The sequence below is a fragment of the Rattus norvegicus genome, chromosome 2 (assembly GCF_036323735.1).
Source record: "Rattus norvegicus strain BN/NHsdMcwi chromosome 2, GRCr8, whole genome shotgun sequence".
In the NCBI taxonomy this organism is placed as follows: domain Eukaryota; kingdom Metazoa; phylum Chordata; class Mammalia; order Rodentia; family Muridae; genus Rattus; species Rattus norvegicus.
In genome coordinates, this window is record NC_086020.1 from 148978459 (window position 1) to 149000538 (window position 22080).

Consider the following 22080-nt stretch of genomic DNA (forward strand, 5'->3'; position numbering starts at 1 on the left):
TCCTTTATCCCATGGATCTATTTTGGTCAAGCAGCCTTTCCCCATCTCTACACCAACAAGAGTGGGTATCTAGGATGATCACTAGTAAGGGTCAAGGTGAGACTCCTTCTCCACAGGGCAGTACATATTTAAAAGTCTCTGACTCACCACAAGGCAGGTCTGACTTGACTTGTTACTCGCCATCCACCTTGTTACAACTCTTTTTTTTTTTTTTTTGGTTCTTTTTTTCGGAGCTGGGGACCGAACCCAGGGCCTTGCGCTTCCTACGTAAGCGCTCTACCACTGAGCTAAATCCCCAGCCCCTTGTTACAACTCTTAAGGACGTGGACATACCCAATCGAAGGATTCAACGTGCTTTAAGGAATGAGATTGGAATGCACATATTTAGGCGATGTCAGTTGTTTCTCCAAATCTCCCCAAGTTATTTATTGGTTATCAATGCCTCATATCTGGAAAACCACTTGTATCATACATTAAGTCCCTAAGTATGTATCAATTCCTTTGTCAACTCATCAGTCTACTTCACTATTTCCTCTGTCAACTCATGGCCAGGCCTGACTCTTGAACTAGTCTACATTTATAAGTGTCTTCTCATATCCAAGGGCCAATTCATTTTCACCTTGTTGTTTCTGCATGTTTACTTTCCCACACGATTTAAAATAACTCAACTAGCACCTCTACTCAAGTCTCTCCACAAAATTATTTTTGAATTTATATTGACTGGATTAAAATAAGTTACATTAGAAAAAACAGATACTTGCCAAGGTTGTCTTAATATAGAAAATCCAGAGAAGCTTTATCACAAATATCTTTTAATTATTATTTTTTTATTTTACTATTTTTACCAATAACTTATTTTTTTTATTCACTTTACATCCTGATCACAGCCTGCCTCCCTCCGCTTCTTCCAGTCAGTCTCATCCTTACATTTTCCTCCCCACATTGCCCTCCCCTTCTCCTCAGAGAAGGGAAAGCCCCCCTTGGGTATCTAGTCCCAGCAGGTCTAGGCACATCCTCTCCCACTGAGACCCTGCCAGCCAGTCCAGAGAGGATGAGAGTGACCCAGTGGCTGGAAACAGAGACCAAGACAGCCCCTGCTCCACTTGTTAGAGGTGCCACATGAAGACCAAGCTGCACATTTTCTACAAATGTAGGGGCCATAGGTCCAGCCCTGTATGCTACCTGGTTGGTGGCCCAGTCTTTGTGAGTCCTCACACAAATATCTTAAGAGATTTTCTAATGCTATAAATGAGATAGGTCCATCAATTATATATTTGTATTAAACTTTTTATTTCATTTTTGTATGCATGCGTGTGTGTGTGTGTGTGTGTGTGTGTGTGTGTGTGTGTGTGTAGAAGTGCCATAATATGTATGTGAAGGTCAGAGGAGAACATGTGGGATTCAGTTCCCCCCTACTACCATAGATTTGGGTATTAGCCTTAGGTCCTCAGAGCAACTGTTATTCCTGAGTCCATCTCACTGATCCTCATAGATCATGTTACTTAATTGGATGTCATTAATAAATAGAAGAGGCATTATTTGGAGTTCTTTTTCTCAGTCATTGTAGTGAATTCATGGTCACTTTGTGGTTAGTGATGTATTCTACACAAGGTTGGCTAGTTAGTAGGACAGATAAGACATCCCATTCCCATCTACTTGATTCAGCTACACACTTAGGCATCCACAGATACCTGGAGTACTAATAGTCTTCACATCTATGCACTTAGGGTTTAAAACACATTTTCTCTTGAAATTTAACAGGTCAAGTGTACAGAAAATCATCACACATTAACATACTTGTTGCCCGAACTTGCCATGGGAGTTAATGTTAGAGACTTTCCTCTTAAAACGACAAGACAACCCAAGTTGAGCAAAATTGCAGATTAATATCTTTTTGTCCTCAGTCTGTCCTTCCCCTTCCCCAAACCGAGTGTGTCAAAATGGATGCTTAATCCTCAGATTTCTGTGCTCAGTGCTGCAAATTTCCATGTCTCTAGGTCACTTTGATATTTAAACATGAATTTCTTATATGTGGTCTTGAAATATCCTTCGGATCTAAAAGTAATAAATAATATTCATAAATAAATGTTCTCTATAAGAAGTGTCCTAACCTATGTAGACATTATGGGACAGGAAGTAAAGGGCTCCATAATTATTATTTGCCTAATTAAGGGGGGCGGGGCAAGGATGGAGCTCATTGCTCCAGTGCTGACTCAGCGTGTGCTAGACCTACCCTGGGATACAGTTCCCAGACCACACACACACACACACACACACACACACACACACACACACATACACACACACACACACACACCAAAAAGGAACTCTTTGCAGTCAGGCTTATGTCACATCACCTCAGCGGTGTGTAGCATACATTCAGACATTGTGTGAGCTTCTTCACAGAGAAAATAAGTGTATATGTGTTTAGCATTGTTTCCTGTTCTCATCAGATAGCTACATATTTTGTTTAAGATAATACTTGAAGGGGGAGAGTCTGGACAGAGGTTACTAGGACTTCAAGTGGGTTTCAATGGAGAGACTCATCATCGTTTAAGGCATCGAGCAGCAGACCTCTGTGGACTTGACTGGGTCCCTGTACTGATCGGAAGCACCTTGCACACAGCGGGGAGCCTGGGCAGCTGCAAGTGTGGGGAGAGCATGTGGCACAATGGGCGGAAGTCTCCATGTGAACTCGTCTATGCAAAGAAAGGTGGTTTTTCCACTTGCTTTTTTTTTCTGAGCAATTCAACTTCCTAATTATACGATCCAAATTGTTTCAGAAATTGTGTCAACCATATGTTTGTTAAATGATGAAGACAAACGGGGGAAGTCTGATGAGAGTCAGCTTCCCTGAGGAAAAGAGTCGTTACTCCATTCTGCCTTCTGGGACCTCAGTGAGCAGAAGGGGGAAAGCTGACAGAAGTGCCTGGGGGTGGGCTCCCTTCTTCTCCAGCACACACTATAGCCAGTTGTCCATCTTAACTGCGGGGTGAAGGGTTTCAGGGGCTGACTGACGGAATGAGTTTTATGCAGTAGTCAGTAGATTCAGAGTCAGGAGAATAATGGTCATCATTCTGGACCCTTGGTGGACTAAATGTCTATATGTGAGTGTGTAAGAGACTATACCAGAAGGATTCTCATAAGACTAAGCCAGTCAGTCACTTGTCAGGTTTTGTTTCAATGAGTTTTAAGGTAGCCAACCAGGATAAATACCATTTAACTTTACTACTGTTAAACCATAAAGGTATTTTTACATGAAACCCACCTTTAAAAAGTAGTAAACTGTTAGGTTCTATATAAATATATAATGCAAAAAAATCGCTACATAGATAACTGATTTATTTATTTATTTTGGATGAATGAGAGCAATCACTCAAAAGACAGACAGGAAACACTTTGTCTTGGAAATGGCTTTGGATCTAGATGTCTAAACTAAGCTAAGATCTCCATTCAGACAATTTGGAAAAATACCAGAGGTGAGGTTTTGTGGATGTGAATAGGAGGATCACGGTTTTACCATTCAAAGTGGACATAGAAAGGGCTGACTGGTCTAAACTGGCTCAAGCAACTACTACAGCTTGTAGTCAGTGGCTTTGCACTTGTTACTTCTGTTGTCCTCAGCATGGTTTTTCTATTTGTACATTATGGTGCTCAATTTGGCCCTGTCAGAAATTCACTGTTGATGGAATAGCGTGAACCTCCTTTCAAGATTACATATTGTCTCAGAAATCTATACGAGTAAAAAAAAAAGTGTATAAAAGAAAAAAGGAGCAATTAGCATGCAATTTAAAAATGTATCTGCTATTGGCTTTAGCAATTCCTAAAACAAATTCAAGGCATTGGTGAAATAAGATTTCCTCACTGTTACTAGTTTTTTTTTTTTTTTAATTTAGGGTAATTCCTGGAAGATACAAATCCTAAAAATGAAGCAGAGGGAAGACTAACTATCGTGGATTATATTTGTCTCCTGGGAACTCAGTCCTTAGGGCCTACCAGGGCAAACTAACAAGCAAAGCTGTGTGACGCTGGAGATGCAGAAGCTTGGCCGGCCGTAAATGAGGGCACTGTCCTGCACATATTCTCCCGACTTTTGTTTCTCCAGAAGTAACCTTGATCCCAAAGCAACTATTATTATTCTTCAGGGACTACCTAACTATCCGCCTCATAAAATATTAATTTCTTCAATTTCCCTGTTTGGTAAATGATTTTTGAATGGAACAGTGCCATGTCACTGAGTAGTGATCATTTATAGCTTTTGATTGGAGCCAAAGAGGGACATAGGAAGAAAAGAGAATAGTAGGGAACCTCTGTTTCCTACATAGATTTTGCTACTGATATTGAGATACTGCTTTTGCTTTCATGGTTTTGCCTTGATCCTGCCCCCCCCCCCCCCCCGTGTGTGTGTGTGTGTGTGTGTGTGTGTGTGTTAGTGGTAGGGTGTGTTCACAGGCACATCCTGACTCCTGGGCTGTTAAATTTATGTCTAAGATGTCCCGGCATTGTAAACATTTTCTGCCCCGCTAACAATTGACTTCTTCGTTTCTAGCCAACAAGATCTTTTAAAGATACAATCATGGGGTTGGGGATTTAGCTCAGTGGTAGAACGCTTCCCTAGGAAGCGCCAGGCCCTGGGTTCGGTCCCCAGCTCTGAAAAAAAAAAAAAAGATACAATTATGTTTGATTGAAAGCCTCACTGTCCTGCTTTCTTCATTTGAGTATAATGTATGCCTTGATAGTCTAAATGATAGTCTCATTTAGATGTGAAAGCAATTTATATGCCTGGGTGTGGCAGCCTCCGGGCAGATTTGGAAATCTTCTTACCATGGGAAGTTACAGTGAATACAGACATGATCCTAACAACAGATTTAGTCAGAGAGATATTTAGTTTTTTAGAGAGGGAACCTGTGTGTGTTGTTTCTGGATGGACAATTTATCAAACTAAACTTCAAGGAAACAACAAAAAAAAAAGCTATAAAGTTTCCCAAGGACAGTTACAAGGCAGAGTGTTTACTGCTGAATAAAGAAAGCACCAGAACGTTTGAACAAAATGTTTTGTTCTAAAAACCCCTACTATATTTGGACACAGGGAGTTCTCTTCCAGCTCTTCGAAGCTTAAATACTTTTATTTGCTATTAACTGAGACAATGTCATTGTTCCTAGAGTATACTAGAATTTATTGTAGGGGCATCTGTTTACCTCAGTTCTGTTGAAGTTTATCTGTGACGTCAGAAGAGAGCAGAAAGAGATAGATTTAGCTTGATTTGGAATTTTTCAGGCAAGCCCTGCTAATGGAGGTACGCTTGTGTGCAGGGCATGATTTTAACTAGCTACGAGGAACCCGAGATGGCTCATTTGATATGTACAGGTGACAGGGCATGTGGAATCTATCAACAGGGAAGAGGTCACAGAGTCAATGAGTAGGAACTGGTGGGTTAATTAAGTTTGCAGGATGAGGATTTGGAATGGTGAGCTAGAAAGATGGGTGCCTGGTAGAGCACAGTGTGTCTAGGCTGCCGCTGGAATGAGGGAGAGGCTGCATTTGCTGGTAACACGACTGGGGAGGAGGCTGAGGTAGCGTACCTGAAGCCATTGGAGAAGTCAAAGCACTGAGACCACAGCAAGAGCAGGGAGCTGTTCTTGGAATGTAAAGAAGAAAGTAATGATTAACCCAGTGGAGGGCTTCAAAGGCGTTGTTTGCCCCTGTTCTGTGTCGGTTATGGTCAGTGAGACTTGCTCGTTTCCTGATAATTGCTGCAGTAAGCTTGGGAGTCCTAAGGAGGACTGGGAGACTGAAGCCTGTAGAAGGTTGTGATTGGGACAGAAATAGGGAGTGTGAACTCCAGAGTCTAGGCCTTCTTGGAACAGAAAGCGATCATTTTGTAGAAGTGAGCAGAGCCGACAGGGGTACGGCATCTGTTAGGGGAAACTTACTTGACTACAAGGTAGGGGGAAGATTCAAATAAGAGTCTAAAGCTTAAGTCTTTCCTGAATTCCCTAAGAAAGGGCACACCCAGAAGGGCAGAGTGGGAAATATTCAAGAGCCAGTTGTCCTGAGGGAATTAGCCATCTTCACACTGAGGAATAAAGAGTCCTGGGAGAGTGAGATAAGCAAGGACAGGGACATAGCAGGATACAGCCTGGTGGCTTCTGAAATACAAGGCCATAATGTGGGAGAGAATGAACTGGACACTTTGCCAGAGCAAGCAGGCTTCCTTAGGGGTCTGCTGAAGTTCGATTTCTACAGTTAAATCTCCTGGGTTCTACTTGTGTCCCCTGCTGTGGTCATTGATGGATAGGGGATGAAACCTGGGCTACCCAGAGCATGGGCAGGCTTTTACAGTGTCCTCTTCATTTTGTGGTAGAGGTGTGTGTAAAGCAGGGAGGTGTACCAGTTACCAGGATGTGTGTAATTCTCACTGAACTGAGTATAACTGTCATAGAACAGTGGAAATAAAGTCTATGAATATCTTCATTAAGTTACTTACTCCATGTTTCATCTTTCAACTATCTAACCTTTGCTTATTGTTCCTAAAATGACAGAGTCTCATTGTGTTGCCGGTCAGACACTTGGGATCTTTGGTAGACATTTCTCATAGTTTTCTACTCAAGAAGTGCCCACCTTTCATTGGTGTTGATTTCTGAGTAAGAAATGATCTGCGTTTTCAAAAATATATTGCTCTTTTATCTGAGACGTAGGCTAGTGTGCTACCTGCATAATATCCGTGCTTCTATTAATTGCTAATCCATAGGTAAAACTCAGTGTTATCAAACAGGCCATTCTTCCTTCCCTCTGGATATCCTGGCCACTTCTCCAGAAATGTGACTTGAAATCTGACAGTGTCGAAGTCGTAGCTACTGAGTAATTAGCCTGTTCTTTCCCTTTCTTTTAGCGAAGAAAGCTACAACGTCAATGATTACTCCTTACGGGACCAGTTGCTGGTGGAATCCTGTGACAATGAGGAGCTCAATTCTTCTCCAGGGAAGAACACGTCCACGATGCTTTACTCCAGACAGAGCTCTGCCACTCACCTCTTTACCCTGACCGTCCTCAGCAATCATGCCAATGAGAAGGTGGACATGCTGCTTGGGGCAGAGACCCAGTAAGTACCCAGAGGGGGAGAAGGTTCAGGGTACCTGACCTCCCTTTGCGTTACCTACCTGCTCTTGCTCTCTTCAAACGGTGGGTCCTATTTGGTTTTGTTGTTGTCTCCCTACTGTGTGCTAATCATAGCATTCAGGTGTTTTTAGCAGATATGATCTCCACAGTATCTCCAGGGAAGTGTCATGCTCTTTGAACCCTGTAACCCTTGATGGGTGAATGGATTTTGATTGAACCGTTCCATTGACAAATGCACTTTATTTAAATGCTGACATTTTCATAGACAGAAACATTGGGATGAAGCCTTGGTTATACATTCCTTCAAGTTCATTTGGAATGTGCTGTAACTGGACAGCAATCTGGCCTTGGCTTTTTGTAGCCCTTGAGAAGCTGTTTCTACTGCCAAAGGCTAGGACACGGCCACTTAACATTTCACGTGGACACGTTGCAGTTGCTACAGTTTGCAGCCTTGAAAGATGGCTCATCCATTTAGGCAAAATGATTAAATAGTAGTTAGAGTCCAAGCAAACTTTGCTTTGTTCAGTACTGAGTTAGAAGCAACTTCTGAATCACTGGCCTTTAGTCAGACAGAGCACAGGGACTCTCAGAAACACACTCGGCTTAGGAAAGCATATCATGATACTTCTTCCCAGACTGTTCCTCAAGACAAGACAGGGATTCTGCTTGTGCCTATGGGCTCACCAGCACTAAGTGTGCTCACACTGGATGAGGGGATTAGGGCTTGGTTTGCAAGTCCACTTTGATGATTTGGTTCATTTTGACATGGCTGGCGGCCAAATTTTTGGGAAACAAGAAGTCTCTTGGATGTCATTATGGGTCAGGAGCTATGTTGGGTTAGGAAATAAAGCAGTGGAGAAAAAGGAGCTCCCTACGTCTGTGTCCTCTCAGTTTCCTACATGTTTCCTCCCCTCCCCTCCTCCCCTTGTCTGCCAGCATTCTCTTGTAGAATCATTAAAATAGATGAGCAGATTGGAGGGAATAACTGTCCCAACTATAGTGAAGTCGTATGTAAATGTATATCCTTACAGGAGAGGTTTTTTAATGGGCCACAGTTCTTTCCCTGGAGCAATAGAAAAGGCCCTCTAGTGTTCCCAGCATATACACCCCCACCACCACCCCACCACCCCACCACCCCACCACCCCACCACCCCACCACCCCACCACCCCACCACCCCACCACCCCACCATCCCACCACCCCACCATCCCACCACCCCACCACCCCACCACCCCTCGTGTCTGCTGCTTTGAAGAGGAAGGTGTCCTGTGGTTGTCAGTCTAGAAACCAGCATGGGACACAACCAGGGCCAGGCTTGGGGAAAGCATTCTCTTCAGTAAGTCCTTGGGTGTCAGAGACAGAACTAGATTTTGTGTGTGTATGTGGCAGCCTTTTTTTAAAAAATGGAATTCATATGCTGGATTTTGCGTAACTTTAAGAAAAGCTTGAACTCTGAGGATTAGTAATTGTCTGGACATTCCAGAAAACTCATAGAAGTTGGAAACACCCTCTTTGTACTTAGGAAAGGAGAGAGTGCTACTTTTGCTTGTGATTTCCTCCTCTGTCAAGTTTGTTCTTCATTCTGGCCTCACTGATGTATTGACAGAGCTCTTCCTGACTGCCCCAAACATCATTCATGAAATCTCCATTACTTATTTCTTAGATATTCTAAGTCAGTGTCCTGCTCTTTTATACAAAGGCTAGATCTTTTCCCAGGACTGTAGAATCTGTCCTACCCTCTTTTCTTTGATTTGACTTAAACTGAGTGGTTGTATATTTTCTAAACCAGACATGTTCTCAGAATCTTTAGTTATGTCACCCATAAACCCATGAGCATGACTCATATTGTAGTTCTTTCATTAATAGCAAGAGAACATTCCAGAAGAGATGGGGGCAGGGCAGAAGTCTCTGGGAACAGAAGGGGGAACTGTCATTCTTCTCTTCCCTCCTCTGCCCTCAATTACAGCTGAGAAGTTAATACATAGACTGGGCTGAGTGACCATTCAGTGGTCAGAGCACAGCCACTGTGGCAGAGGACCTGGGTTCACTCTCCAGCACCTACATGGTGGTTTACAACTATCTGTAACTCTGATTCCAGGGACTCCACAGTGCCTCTGTTGGTGTCTGTGGATAACAGGCATTTTTGCAGTGCATTCATACACACAGGCAAAACATTTATATACTTAATGTAAAAATAATAATTCTTAAATAAATGGGTAGATGCTGACAAGATACAAAACAGTATTGGTAGAGAAAAAAAGGACACCAAAATGCACTTTCCTTAAAACAAATACACTCACTTTCACAGACAATTGGTTGTTTAAATGTCTAGCAAATTATCACATGCTTTGAATACACATCTGTAGTTTAGTTCTGAGTTCCTGTTTTTCTTTGTTTTGTTTTAAACTTAAGCCTGGAGACGTAAAAGCTGAACAAACTAGTAACACGGTATGACCTGTTTAAATCACCCTAAGATATGCTCACCTCACAACCGTTTATTATTTCTTTACAGGATGGGCTATCTGGTTTTGAACAATCAGTTCTAGTCAGTGTAAGGCGTGTTCTTTGCATCTTAGATTTGTGAAGTATGCAGTTTTGGTTTTTAATATGTGTTTTTGTGTACAGGTTTGTTCATGTATGTACACATGTAGGGATACATGCCTGTGCAAGCACACAAAAGCCAGAAGAGAGCTTCAGTGTCCATCACTTTCTGTCTCTCTGACTTGGGTTCTTCTTGAACTCAGGCTTATGTCTTAGGCCCCTGCCTCTGCACCCTACTGGAGCTGGAGTAATTGTATTTGCCAGAATGTCTAACTTGTTACAAAGACACCAGTGATCCAGCTAGGATCCCTTGTTTGCACAGCAGTCACTCTGACCACCAAGTCATCTTTCTAAGCCCCTGCATTTATGATTCGGTTCTTCTCTCCTCTCCCCTCTCCTCCCCTCTCCTCCCCTCTCCCCTCTCCTCTCCTCCCCTCTCCCCTCTCTTCCCCTCTCCTCTGTTCTCTCCTCTCCTCTCCTCTCCTCCCCTCTCCTCCCCTTTCTTGTCCTCTCCTCCCCTCTCCTGTCCTCTCCTTCCCTTCTCCTCTCCTCTCCCCTCCTCTCCTGTCCTCTCCTGTCCTCTCCTGTCCTCTCCTGTCCTCTCCTCTCCTCTCCTCTCCCCTCCTCTCCTTCTTGTCCTCTCCTCCTCTCCTCTCCTCCTCTCTTCTACTCCTCTACTCTTTTCTCATCCAAAGGATGAGGGTCACCTTCCCTGTACTTTTTTTGAGGTCCTCGTACATGCCAGCCAAGTGCCACATCCCCAGCGCCTGGTCCTAGCCCCTGGACAGATGCCAAACCTCAACCTGCTCCAAGGGCTAGTACAGTGTTCCAAGTGTCAGCTCCTTACCTTTCTCATTTGTTTCAAGACTGGTTTTCTCTGTGCACCTCTGACTATCCTGGAACTCACTCTGTAGGCCTTGAACTCAGAGCTCTTCCTTACTTGACTCCCACTGGGATTAAAGGCATGAGCCATCACTGCCTGGCAGTTACCCGATTCTTTTGGGTTATTTGATTAATGTGCTCCATTAACAATTGAGTTAGGAAAATGAAGTTTGCTCTACATTCCTGGATGTGAATGTACAACTGTATGTTTCATCTTTCCTTATTTTTCCTTCTCACTATCTCCTTCCCGAGTTTATCTTTTGAACCTCCTGGACAGAATTCTAAACATTTTTCTCACCCTGCACTGTTGACTGCTTATCTCTAGTCTTGGATCCGTTCATGTCTTTTCCCCTCTTTGTATATAGCAGATTCCCAAAACATATTTTTAGACTGATACAAAGAGAGAATAATTAGTTTTTCTATATCCAAGGCAAGGTAGAGTAGTAGCCACACTGAGGGAAAGGCTGCTCTTTACTAGTCTCTGTTACCCTTTTAAATATGTACTTTTTAATTAGTAAAATTTGTTTGACAGTCCATACTTGTACATACTGCATTCTGAGTACTCTCGCCCTCTCAGGCCCCTTTCTCTCTCTTGAACTTGTATAACCCTCTCCTCCCTGCACATGGCTTTCCCACATTCATGCGCTTTTGTTCAGTTTTCTAACCCACTGTATTAGGGCATCATGAGTGACCATGGGCAGGGAACATCCAGTGGATCCTTTCAGGGGCCAATAGTTCAGCTGAGATGGGCAGTGCCCTGTTAGCCCCTTTCCATCCATGACTGTTGACAGATTTAGCCTTGTGCCAGCCCAGCGAAGGCAGCTCAGCCACTGTGAGTGCATGATTGCAATGGCCGTGCCATGCCTAGAAGATGCATTCTGTAGCTGTCTACTTCCCTGTCATCTGTCTCTTCTGTCTTTCCATCACTTCTCCTTCAGTATTTCCTGAGCCCTAACGGGGTGGTATAAATGTCCCATTTAGGGCTGTCTACTCAACTGTCCCTTACTATAGCAGCCAACCATCTCTCAATTCACATATACGTACTGTGAAGAGAAGCTTCTCTGATTAAGGCTGAAAGTAGCATTTTCTATGGGCATAAACATGTCTAGACAACAGTTTGCCCCATGTCAATTTAGCTAAACAACAGTAGTAGGTTGTCTCTATGGCCTATGTTTTCCCCAATTATGGGTTTTTGATTAGTATAAGATATGAATTTTTCTCTGTTGGAACAAGCCCCGAATCTAATCAAACGACATTGGTTGCCCCTGTGATGGTTTTGCTATTATTACAGCAGTGAGCACTTCTTGCCTGGTAGTTGGTATTATTAGTTCATAGGATTCACAGTTGGTGCCCATTCTCTCCCAGCAGCCTATAGAGCACTGTTTAGCATTATGAGAGCTAGATGGCAGGGAAGAAGCTTTCAGCTTTGTTCTGCCAGTATTTCACTATATTTTCCAGTCATGGTACATTGTTGTGTGTGTGTGTGTGTGTGTGTGTGTGTGTGTGTGTGTGTGTGTGTGTGTGTGTTTGCCTTGATGCTGGGATGTCAGATATGCAGCTTTGGGAAGGTAGAACGCAGTCTAAGATAAGGGTCCCAGTATTTTCTTCCTGGCAAGAGATATGGGATGGATGCTGTGGTTCTTAAACTCCTGTGTACCCAGATGCTGTTGTGAAACTCGAGGAGTTGGGAATGGGTCCACTACCTATGCCGAGCCTGGGTTGGGGAGGAATTTGACTTAGTTCCAACTGAGTGTCAAAAGTATGGAGGGACTAGAAGAGAGGTTTCTCCAGGATCTAGGCTCTGCTCTTTAGGACAAAGGATCCCCACACCCTGCTGCAACTGTTTTATTTGTGGTGGATGGGGATGCAAATGTCTTAACTCAGGGAGAACCAGAGATTAAATACCTTCTGCAGGATGGGATGCCCAGGAAAGGAAGCTCATTGACTAAATGGAGAACTCTAGATTTTTATGCTAAGTGACTGACTGTCAGGGTCCTCTTAGTGGGGTGTCGCGCTCATGTATTCCAGGACAGGTAGTCTGGCTGGGAGCTGATTCTATTGCCTAGCATTCGTACTTTCTCAATTATTAGATTTACTGGGGAGGTGGGTGTCGAATGTGCTTCGACCTTACCCGTTCTCTCTGGTGGCACGGCTCCACTTGCCCCAGAATATGTAGTGTCCTCAGTAAGTGTCTTATCATCTACTTCTGGTAGGGAACCAGGAAGAATGGCAAGAGCCTGTGTAGATAGGGGTAGGGACCTCCATGTGATACTGGGGTTCCTGTTTAAGAACCGTGACTGTAGGAGCAGCAGTCTCTAGCTAGGAAGGATAGCTTCCTTCTAACTCTTATTTGTTCTAATTTACTTATAAAAATATTGGTTTCTATATGGAGTCATGTTGGCTCCCTTGCACCCTCATGTTCCCAATCTTCCATCCCACCAGTGCTTAAGCTCTCTACCCTGTTTTTCCCACCACTTTCATATCATGCCCTACTAACTAAATCCCCGCCTCCCCTACCTCTTAGGACGTCCTACTTCCCATTGGCCCCTTCCTAGTTTTCTGGCATCAGTAAGTTGCTAGAACACCCCTTCCCCCAATTTCTCCTGGTTTTCAACTTTTATTCTTAAGAACCCTGCTGACCATTTTGTAGGATGGACATCTAGTTGTGTACATGGTGTTATATGTTCGCCTGTCACGGACCTTAAGTCACTGTACTGCTAACCAGACAATAGTCTGAAAAAGACCAAGTCTTACTCTCCTTAAGAAGACAGGGGAAGACTGTTTTACTGTTGTCTGTTTTCCCTCTAGGCTTTTCAAGAAGAATGTGAGAGATGGAGAGTCCCCTTTGTCCGCCTTCATTAAAATGAGGCACAGACAGCTGCAGTTCCCACAGGCAGCAGGCTATAGCAAGTGACATCCTTGGCTTCCTGCATTTGCAGTAGAATTTGGATGCCCTTTTGGGTCCACAGTATGCGGGGATGAGATATCTGCTATGTGATCAGTGAGGGGACAAGCTCTCTTCACTCATATATGTGCTGTAGGATAGAGCCATCATAAACGAGAGTCAGAGGTCCATTCTTGCATTTCTTTTGCAGAAGTGAGAGCCTAATGAATGTGGCTGTGCTGTCAGCCACCCAGACTGGTTGCTGGGCTCTGACAAAGAGGCATTGTTGGCAGGGAGCTTTGCCCTCTTCCTGCTTCAGTTAATGATTTAATTACAACAGGAAGTACAAGCATGAGATGGAATTATAAATGGGACCTCAGAGTCCATGGTAGTCTGCTTTCCATTAGGAGCATCACAACATAAAGTAAACCGTCTGTATGGGGGCAGGTAGTTCAGGTGGCAGTGTTTCTTTCCTTTCCTTTTTGAGTCTAGTTTCTAGGTCCGAACATGACTTTCACGTTTGAGGGGTGCTGTTCCCTTTCTTCTGAGTCAAATTCTAGCCACCTTTCGTAATGGCACCTTTCATAAACAAACAATATTTTAAGTAGAAATGGGCAGTACATTGTTTTAAAGATTTATTCATTCTCATTTTATGTGCATCGGTGTTTTGCCTACACGTATGTCTGCGTGAGGTGCCAGATCCCTTGGTACTGGAGTTACAGTTGTGAGCTGGTATATGGGTGCTGGGAATTGAACCTGCATCCTGGAAGAGCAGCCAGTGCTCTTAACCACTGAGCCCTCCCCCTCTTTGGCCCCGTAGGCAGCATTTTAAACAGCACACAACAGTGCCACGTGCCCTCCTTGGGTAAGGGACCAAAATAAAGAAGTGTTCATTTGATACTCTGAACAGGTGATATGGCAGTGAGTACTAATATTTCCCAGGAAGCATATTAACTTCACCAGTTATTTTTAACAGTGTTACATATTAGCCGGACCAGTCCTGACTTTCTAGGGGTGGGAGAGGACAGATTTACAAGCCTGAATTAATCTCTCTTGTTTTCTTAATAACCACTTCTATTCTAAAAATGTTGGGAAAATAAAGTGCCCTTAATACAGTTTATTTTTTGAGATGTGGTTTGCTGTGTCGCTCATGCTAGCTGAGGTGATCCTCAGTCTCCTAAGTGCTGGGATCACCAGCAGTGCTGAGGCTGTAGTGTGTGCTCTCATTTTAAAGCTTTCCTTTTTAATACTTATCTAGCCTTTAGCAGATGCAGTGAAAAATTCAATTTCTGTGACTGCAACCTTTTTGCCATCAAGTTTAAAACCGGCACACCTACTACTCAGTCAAAGGATAAGACCAAGGGGCTCAGCTGCTCACTCCCCATGAGGAGACTGCCACAGCATCTTCTAGTGCCATGCATACGATGCTGGGTGGTTCTGGGAAGGCTGTTAGGCTCTTTTCCACTTGGTCTTCTCTCCTCTGTGGTTAAGTGTAGTTTAAGGAGCATCTTTCCCAGGACTCTGCACACTGCTTGGGGCTTGAACATGTTTAATTCTGCTTGTTTGCCCCATCATATTAAGGGCTATGAACAACAAAGAACCACAGCCTAGGGCAGAGCTCGTGCATTCAGTGAAGGTTGGTTGAAGGAAGGATTAGTTAGTTGTCTTGGAATTTGATACCCGACAGGTATCAGGGCAGAGGGAAAAGTCTGAACTGCTTGTGTGGTTAGGTTGCGAATTCCTCTTGTTTCTTCCTCTTGTTTCATATGGTAACAAGAGAGAGTGGAGGGGAGCGAGCCATGGACTCTGATAATGGCTTTCCTGTCTTTAGCAAGTCCTCAGCTCCTGCTTTGAGACACACTCCTTCCAGTTTCCTGGTGGGGCCAGCTCCTTGGCAAGGCGTGTAGAAGCCCCAGGGGAACTGGTGTGGTTTGACAGCTTCTAAGAGGGGGTGGTACTGACTCAATTGAAATGTTTTCAAGAAACAGCTCCATTCAGCAAGGGCAACAACAAGTGTCTTGTTCTGTCCTCTAGAGTCCCAGCAAGGGGCCACACTGTCTACAGGATGCCATTAGTACCCAGACAGCATGGCATAGGAGTGAATGATTTCATCTGGACTGTTCAACTTCAGTGGCAGGGGGCAGCTGCAGGATCTTGAGATTGGCCTGGTCTGCAAAGTCCTGTGTAAAAGATTCCGTTCCGAAGTGCAACGGGAAGGCAGCAGCTTGGGCAGGATAAGCATGGGGTAAAGACCTGCCCTGCTTTGGTTTGGCACAGAGAGACACAGATACTGAACTGTGGAGACTGCCCTTGGCGAACCACTCACCTGCTAGATATTAGTTTTCAGTTGGCATTGTACTTTGGAAATTCCAGTTCAGCCTGTGGCATAATAAGGATCTTTCCCCATCAAACAACAGAATTTAAAGTGTTTACTTGGGGACTGATTAAAAGGAAGTTAAATGTTCCTTATTCCTTACAAAACCAAGACAGAGCACTTTGCTCTATATTCAAGTTTTAGAAGCAGGATGGTAACGTCAGCTTCTAGTAGTTGTATGTGTTAATGACCTGATGCTTCCTTTCTGTCAGTATCTGTATGTGGATGTAGGCATGCACATGTCAGAGTGTGTGGGTCAGAGGACTCTTCCAGGTGACTGAGCTTCATTGCCATTCTGTAGTAGGCTCGGTGGCCCCAAAGATTCCTGAGATTCTCCATGTCTCCCATGGCCCTGTAGGAGAGGTGGAATTGCAGGCACTCAAATGCCATAGCATCTAGCTTCTACATAGGTTCTGGAGATCCAAGCTCATGCCTAGCAAGAGCTTAGCCTCTGAACAGACTCAGCCCCCTCTTTGCATTCTTCTAATTTTTAATTATTTGAGTACACACGTTTCATTTGAATTGTGGTACCTATTCATTTTACTTTTAAAACATTTATCAGTTTACTTATTTTTGGCTTTTTGAGTCAATCTCATTATATTGCAGAGTGGCCTTTCCCTTGTGGCAGTCTCCTGCCTGTCAGTATATGATCTGATAATAGCAGCAAACAACGTATAAACGATCAAGGCTCAGCATGTGATTGGTAATAGCATTCTCTCGTACGATGGTAACTGAGCCCCAGTTACACTAAGCAGTGTCCTAGAGATAATCTAATTAGCCAGGCAGCCCCACTGCCTGGTTTCAGGAGTCCACTCTGGACCAGCAACATAGTGAGGCTGAGCAGAGGGTGCCCTGGGGACAGACTGTCAGTTAAGAATAGGGAAGGCAATAGGTGTGCATATGGGGGGAGTTACTTGGAAGAGGTGAGGTTTGTGTTGCCAATACTGACAGTTTATAAGCCAAAGAAGCACTAGGCAAAAATGTTCTGTAGCACTTCATTCTCTAATATATAAAACAGATTGGCTTAAAATATAGGGTGCAAATCAGGCACTTGCATTGGACAGAAGACATGGGTTCTTGGTCTGGTGCCATATAGACATGGTTTGCATGAGCAAGCACTTGCAGACTTGAGCATTCTTAAAACACTTGGGTTTGTTTTGTTTTTTCTTTATGTTGTGATGCATTTTTTTTAGATTTATTTTCAATTACGTGTGTGTGTGTGTGTGTGTGTGTGTGTGTGTGTGATGTGAGTGTGGGTGATGTTAGAAGAGGCCAGAGACATCGGATCCCTGGGAGCTGGAGTAATAGGCAACTGTAAGTCACTATGCGGGTGCTAGGAACTGAACTTGAGTCCTCCACAATATCAAGTGCGTCTCTGCCATCTCAGCAGCCCCAGAGGGCTAGGTTTCTCACAGGCAGTAGGGAATAGACAAAGCCTGCAGGAAAGAAAGGGAAGCAGGAAGATTACAGAGGAAGAGCATGGGCTGGTGTGCCCTGTTGTAGGTCCTTACATGGGCTGCTCTGCTCCGTAAGGAAGAGGAGCACACGCCCGGAAGCGAAAATACATTGCAAGGTATTAGGAGAGTAAGGAGAATGTTCTTCAAGTATCTGGGGATAAAGATGCCTGCCCAGAAGGTGTATTGCATAGTAAAATGGCTTAAATTGTTTACCTCCAAAATACTACTCATCCCACACATGGCATTTTGGAAGATTTTATAGAGAACTAAAATAGTATATCCGTGTAATTTAATTAACTGCTTTCAAAAATACACAAGGATGATTATGTGGTAGAACAGTGCTGTGCCTACCCAGGACTTGTGGAAGTAACAGTTAAGTTTTTGTTTCACACAGTAGTAAGTTAGCATTATTGCTAACTTAAATAATTTGGCTATCTTTTCTTGCTCATGAAAATATTTTAAAGCATTTGAGGATAGTCTAACTATGTCAGAATTTTTATTTGAATAAAGCTAACACGTAGAAAAAGGATTTCTTGCCTTCTTTACCAAAATGGTTGAGTATGTGGGAGGGAAAGGCTCCTGCTTCATGGGCTTGCCTTACAAGTGAAATTGGTCCTCTGAACTGTTAAACATCAGAGGAGTGTGCTAAGTATCTGATTCAGTTGCTACTCAGTTCTTCATTAAATGTCCAGCAGTTAAATGAGAAGTCCCCTCTACTCAATAACTAGCCACATTTATATGTTTGACAATGATGACTGCTTTTCCTTTATAAAAATCACTCCTGCCTGTTTCCAAGACCAGTCCCCTGCCCTTTAGTTTCCTTGTGTTAGGAATGGGTTTGCACTGGCTGTCTAGAATAAACTACTTTCAGTGTCTAGGGGACTAACCTAATTTGCACCTGCTGTCTGTGTTTAGGAGTGAGCGAGCCCGTTGGATCACAGCCCTGGGACACAGCAGTGGGAAGCAGCCACCAGACAGAACCAGTAAGTTTCCTGGAACACGAGGGCGCTCTGCCCTCTGCTGGCCATCATGGCTCCTGACTGGTTACAGTATCTTCATCTCTCCCTACTTTAAAAGGTTCTTCCAGGACCACTGTTAGTCCTCCTGTGTTAGTTGCTAAACAAGAGAAATGGCTGCTTAGCTTTTCTGGTTTCTCTCTCCATCTGTGAGTCAGAGGCACTGGGTCCACTGTAGGTTATCAGTTGGACTGTTAATTATGCAGGGTGAAAGTCCTGCTTGGACTATAAAGTGCTTATAGCTAGCGGTTACTAATGGGTTTGAATATAAAAGTATCGGCATGTGTTTGATTTTTATTGCTTTGAGAAAAAGACTTTCTATGTAGCTGCTTGGCCTGAGTTTCACACTAGTCCAGACTGACTTCGAACTCCGCTTCCCAAAGGGTGGGGTTACAGGATATAGACTGCCATATCTGGTTACAAGTTTTTGGCCTAAAGAAAATTAATTTTTCATAATCCGTTTTGTGTAGGTGGTAATGTCAAGAAAATTACTTTATTCTTCTGGTGTCGTAGCATGCCCATTCTTTGTCATGCTATATTTCTGGATGACTTGTTGGAGGACTGAAGGAAGAGGCTTGCAAATGAGGTTTTCTGGAACTCCCTAATAATTACAGCCTTTAGAGTCAAAGCAAGTGGTTGTCTTGATATCAATTTTATATTAAAAACAAATACTGAAGCCATGTCACTCGGTTCTGTTGAGGTTGTATTATTGCAAATCAGCATCTGGGGCACTGAGGAGTCTGACCATTGTTTGGTTTGGGCCCTCACTTTCTCTAAGCTTTGCCACAGCCATTATGCCTGGTTGCTGATAGGATAGGGTCATTGTGGATTGAGCCCCAGCATTGCAGATGGTATGAGTTATACAATCATGGCCTTCCACTTCCTCTTTCAACTCCATTTCCCCATGTAATACAATGCATGACTCCTGGTCAAGGCTACTGTTGAGCATCTCCATGCATTGTAAGAGTCCTCCCAAACCCAACACTTAAAACCACGAGGCTTCTTTAACCTGCCTTGGGAGTCCGACTCAGACCACCAGCGCCAACCCTGCAGTCAGAGCCCAGTGAGTGAATGCATACTGCTGCTTTGTACACGTTGTTTCTCAGCATGTCTCTCTTCCTCCACAGCACTGACCCAGGTGGAAATCACTAGGTCTTTTACTGCCAAACAGCCAGATGAACTGTCCCTGCAGGTGGCAGATGTGGTCCTCATTTATCAGCGTGTTGGCGATGGTGAGTAGAATGTCCTCATAGGCACTGGTGGACTAGTGCTTTCGTTACAACACCTATATTCCATATCCTGACACTGATGCTTCAGCTCCTCTAGCCGAGGCAGCCTCAACTTCCCCTCTCGTTTCTCACCTGGTTCCTGACAATTCATGTCCCAACTCAGAAGCTTCTCAGAGCCCTACTGATTGAGAGGTGATGCATTTGAAAAGCCTTACCCTGCCCCCGCTCCTTCCCTATGTTTACACACATGCAGTCACTATCATGGTTCCTTTCTTTCCCAGCCCTGCAGTCACCTAATTCTTTCCTCCAGAAGCTTTTGTGCCATGCCCCCTTATTTAAAAAAGGAAGCTGTTCCTGCAGTGCCTGCCCAAAGGATTCCCACTCTGAGCTCAGCCAGCTGTCTTTCTTAGCCTCCTCCCTCAGAGCTTTGCTCATGGTCAGCCTCTGGTGCATCATCGCTCATCGAAACCTTGCCCGACTTCACTTCATTTTAACCTTAACAGGCATCTACTGCACTCAAGTCTCTTCTTGACTGTTCTCCACGGTATCCAACCTACAGAAGAAAGCTCTTTTCAGAGTAAGCTGGCACAGAATGATACCTCCAGGCGTCCCCTGTCTAATGCAGCCTGTTTTGCCTTGCAGGCTGGTATGAAGGGGAACGACTCCGAGATGGAGAGCGGGGCTGGTTTCCAATGGAATGTGCAAAGGAGATAACATGTCAAGCTACTATTGATAAGAATGTGGAAAGGATGGGACGCTTGCTAGGACTGGAAACCAACGTGTAACCTCTCAGACGGCCAATAGAACAGGGCTACTTTTACATTACAATCTGCTTAATTAAAAAGTGGAAACACTTGCCTATAAGCTTGCCAAGCCACCCTGCACTTTGGAAGAACGGCTCCCAGATGCAGTTAGCCCTCAAAGCTCAGCTTTTGCATAATGAACATCCACTCAACAGGCTACTACTTCAGCGATGACAAGTGTTGGTGTGTTTTCTAAGATGCTGTATCTTGGCCTCTCTGCCCCCAGTTCACGCAGAAAGTTGCTCTTCCCCATGAGTTTCTCTTTGGTATGGTCCCACAGCATCAGCAAGTTTGTCTTTGAGTGTCCATTTTGTAAATACTTTTTGTGTCTTAGCCTAATGTTGTTAATTCCAAAAGGAACTAATAATAGGTAGGTGAGCTGTCATGTTTTGTAAACCTCTTTCTGCGAAAGGGAAATTGACACTTGAACTCTGCCACCATTTTCCTTATTAGAAGGAAGGTGAGGAGCCACCCGGTGAGGATTTTTAAAAATCCATCTCATTCAATGTTGGTCTTAGGTAACTATAGCATCGCAACCCTAAACTACTAAAGTGACATGGGATTTACAGCTCATGGATGTGAGAGCATCCTGAAGACAGGATATTACGGGTCCACTGCTAAAGAGCTGACTAAGATTGCTCTGCCTCCAGTGACACATGGTTCCTGACAATTCTGCTTGTTTTCAATTGAAAATGGCTGGAACATATATTAACAATCTTCAGAAAGAGAAAATTAAGCCTAGGCAGTATCAAGATGCCAACAAGGTACTTGCTTGAAATACGTTGAAGCTAGCAGAAATTCATTGCATTCAATACCTGGTAGATGGGTTTGGAGTTTGTTTTTCCACTAGGACAAAGAGAGAAAATGTGGTATAATGCAGTTTATTAAAAGGTAATGAAGGTTTCGAAGACATGGGAAATGTTTTCATTGGTAACTATGATCCCTTTATTCTGTTCACCAAGTAAAATCTATACAGACATTAGCAGGCTCAAATCTTTGTCCCACGTCCCTACTCCTGTCTAAACAGCACCTACACAGTAAGTTTCCAGAAGCCCAGTGTGTAGGTGTGCGTGGCTCATATCCTGCAACCCATCCACCTCAGCAGTAAACAGGAGTGGGGCTCCCAGGCACTTCTTACCTTTGGGTTGCCTTCCTTTTGCCTGTGTATGTATTCCTTGCAAAAGACATTCCAGTCCTTGGAGGTAAGAGTTAAGTACATGAATGAAGCAACAGCAGTAGCCCACAGCACGAGATGTCCCAGGATAATAAAACAGGAAATCTTGTGTACTAACAAGTTGTAGTTTAATATGTTTTACTTGAGGCAGATGGTGTTGCTTGAAAGAGGAGTCATTTTGTATTATTTTTTGCTAATACCCATTTGGAGCTATAAAGTAATACTATGAATCCTGTGAATTAATTTATAAGTGTTAAACAGTGTGGAAATATATGCATCCTTTCAGTCAAGCAGCTGAACACTGTTATAAAAGTGTTCCTGTAGAGCAGGTATTTAACAGTCACAGCGTTTCATTTCAACTGTGATTGTTTTGAACATTTTTATGTCTTCTTTGAAATGTACAATGATTTCACTCCTGCAAAAACAGAAATGTTACTTTTGTTCCAATAAATTGAAACTGCTTGTATACTTTCAACAAAGCCTGTGAATTTATAAAGACTTTATATATACGTGTCTTTCTGTGCCAGTGTGATTGATTTACTTGTGGTGTGAAGTTTATGGCCTGGGGATCTGTGGTTAAATAAAAGCTATACTGAAGTTA

General features: G+C 43.6%; 1 protein-coding gene across 1 annotated transcript in view; it reads left to right on the forward strand.

The window, feature by feature from the left end:
- The window catches only part of Arhgef26 (Rho guanine nucleotide exchange factor 26), a 111134-nt gene extending 89054 nt beyond the window's left edge, over positions 1-22080 (forward strand). Inside the window, exons 11-14 of the mRNA NM_001427682.1 lie at positions 6894-7103; positions 18173-18240; positions 19401-19505; positions 20145-22080. Coding sequence (NP_001414611.1) covers positions 6894-7103; positions 18173-18240; positions 19401-19505; positions 20145-20287 — 526 coding nt within the window. The 3' untranslated portion in view covers positions 20288-22080. The remainder of the gene's footprint in view (positions 1-6893; positions 7104-18172; positions 18241-19400; positions 19506-20144) is intronic.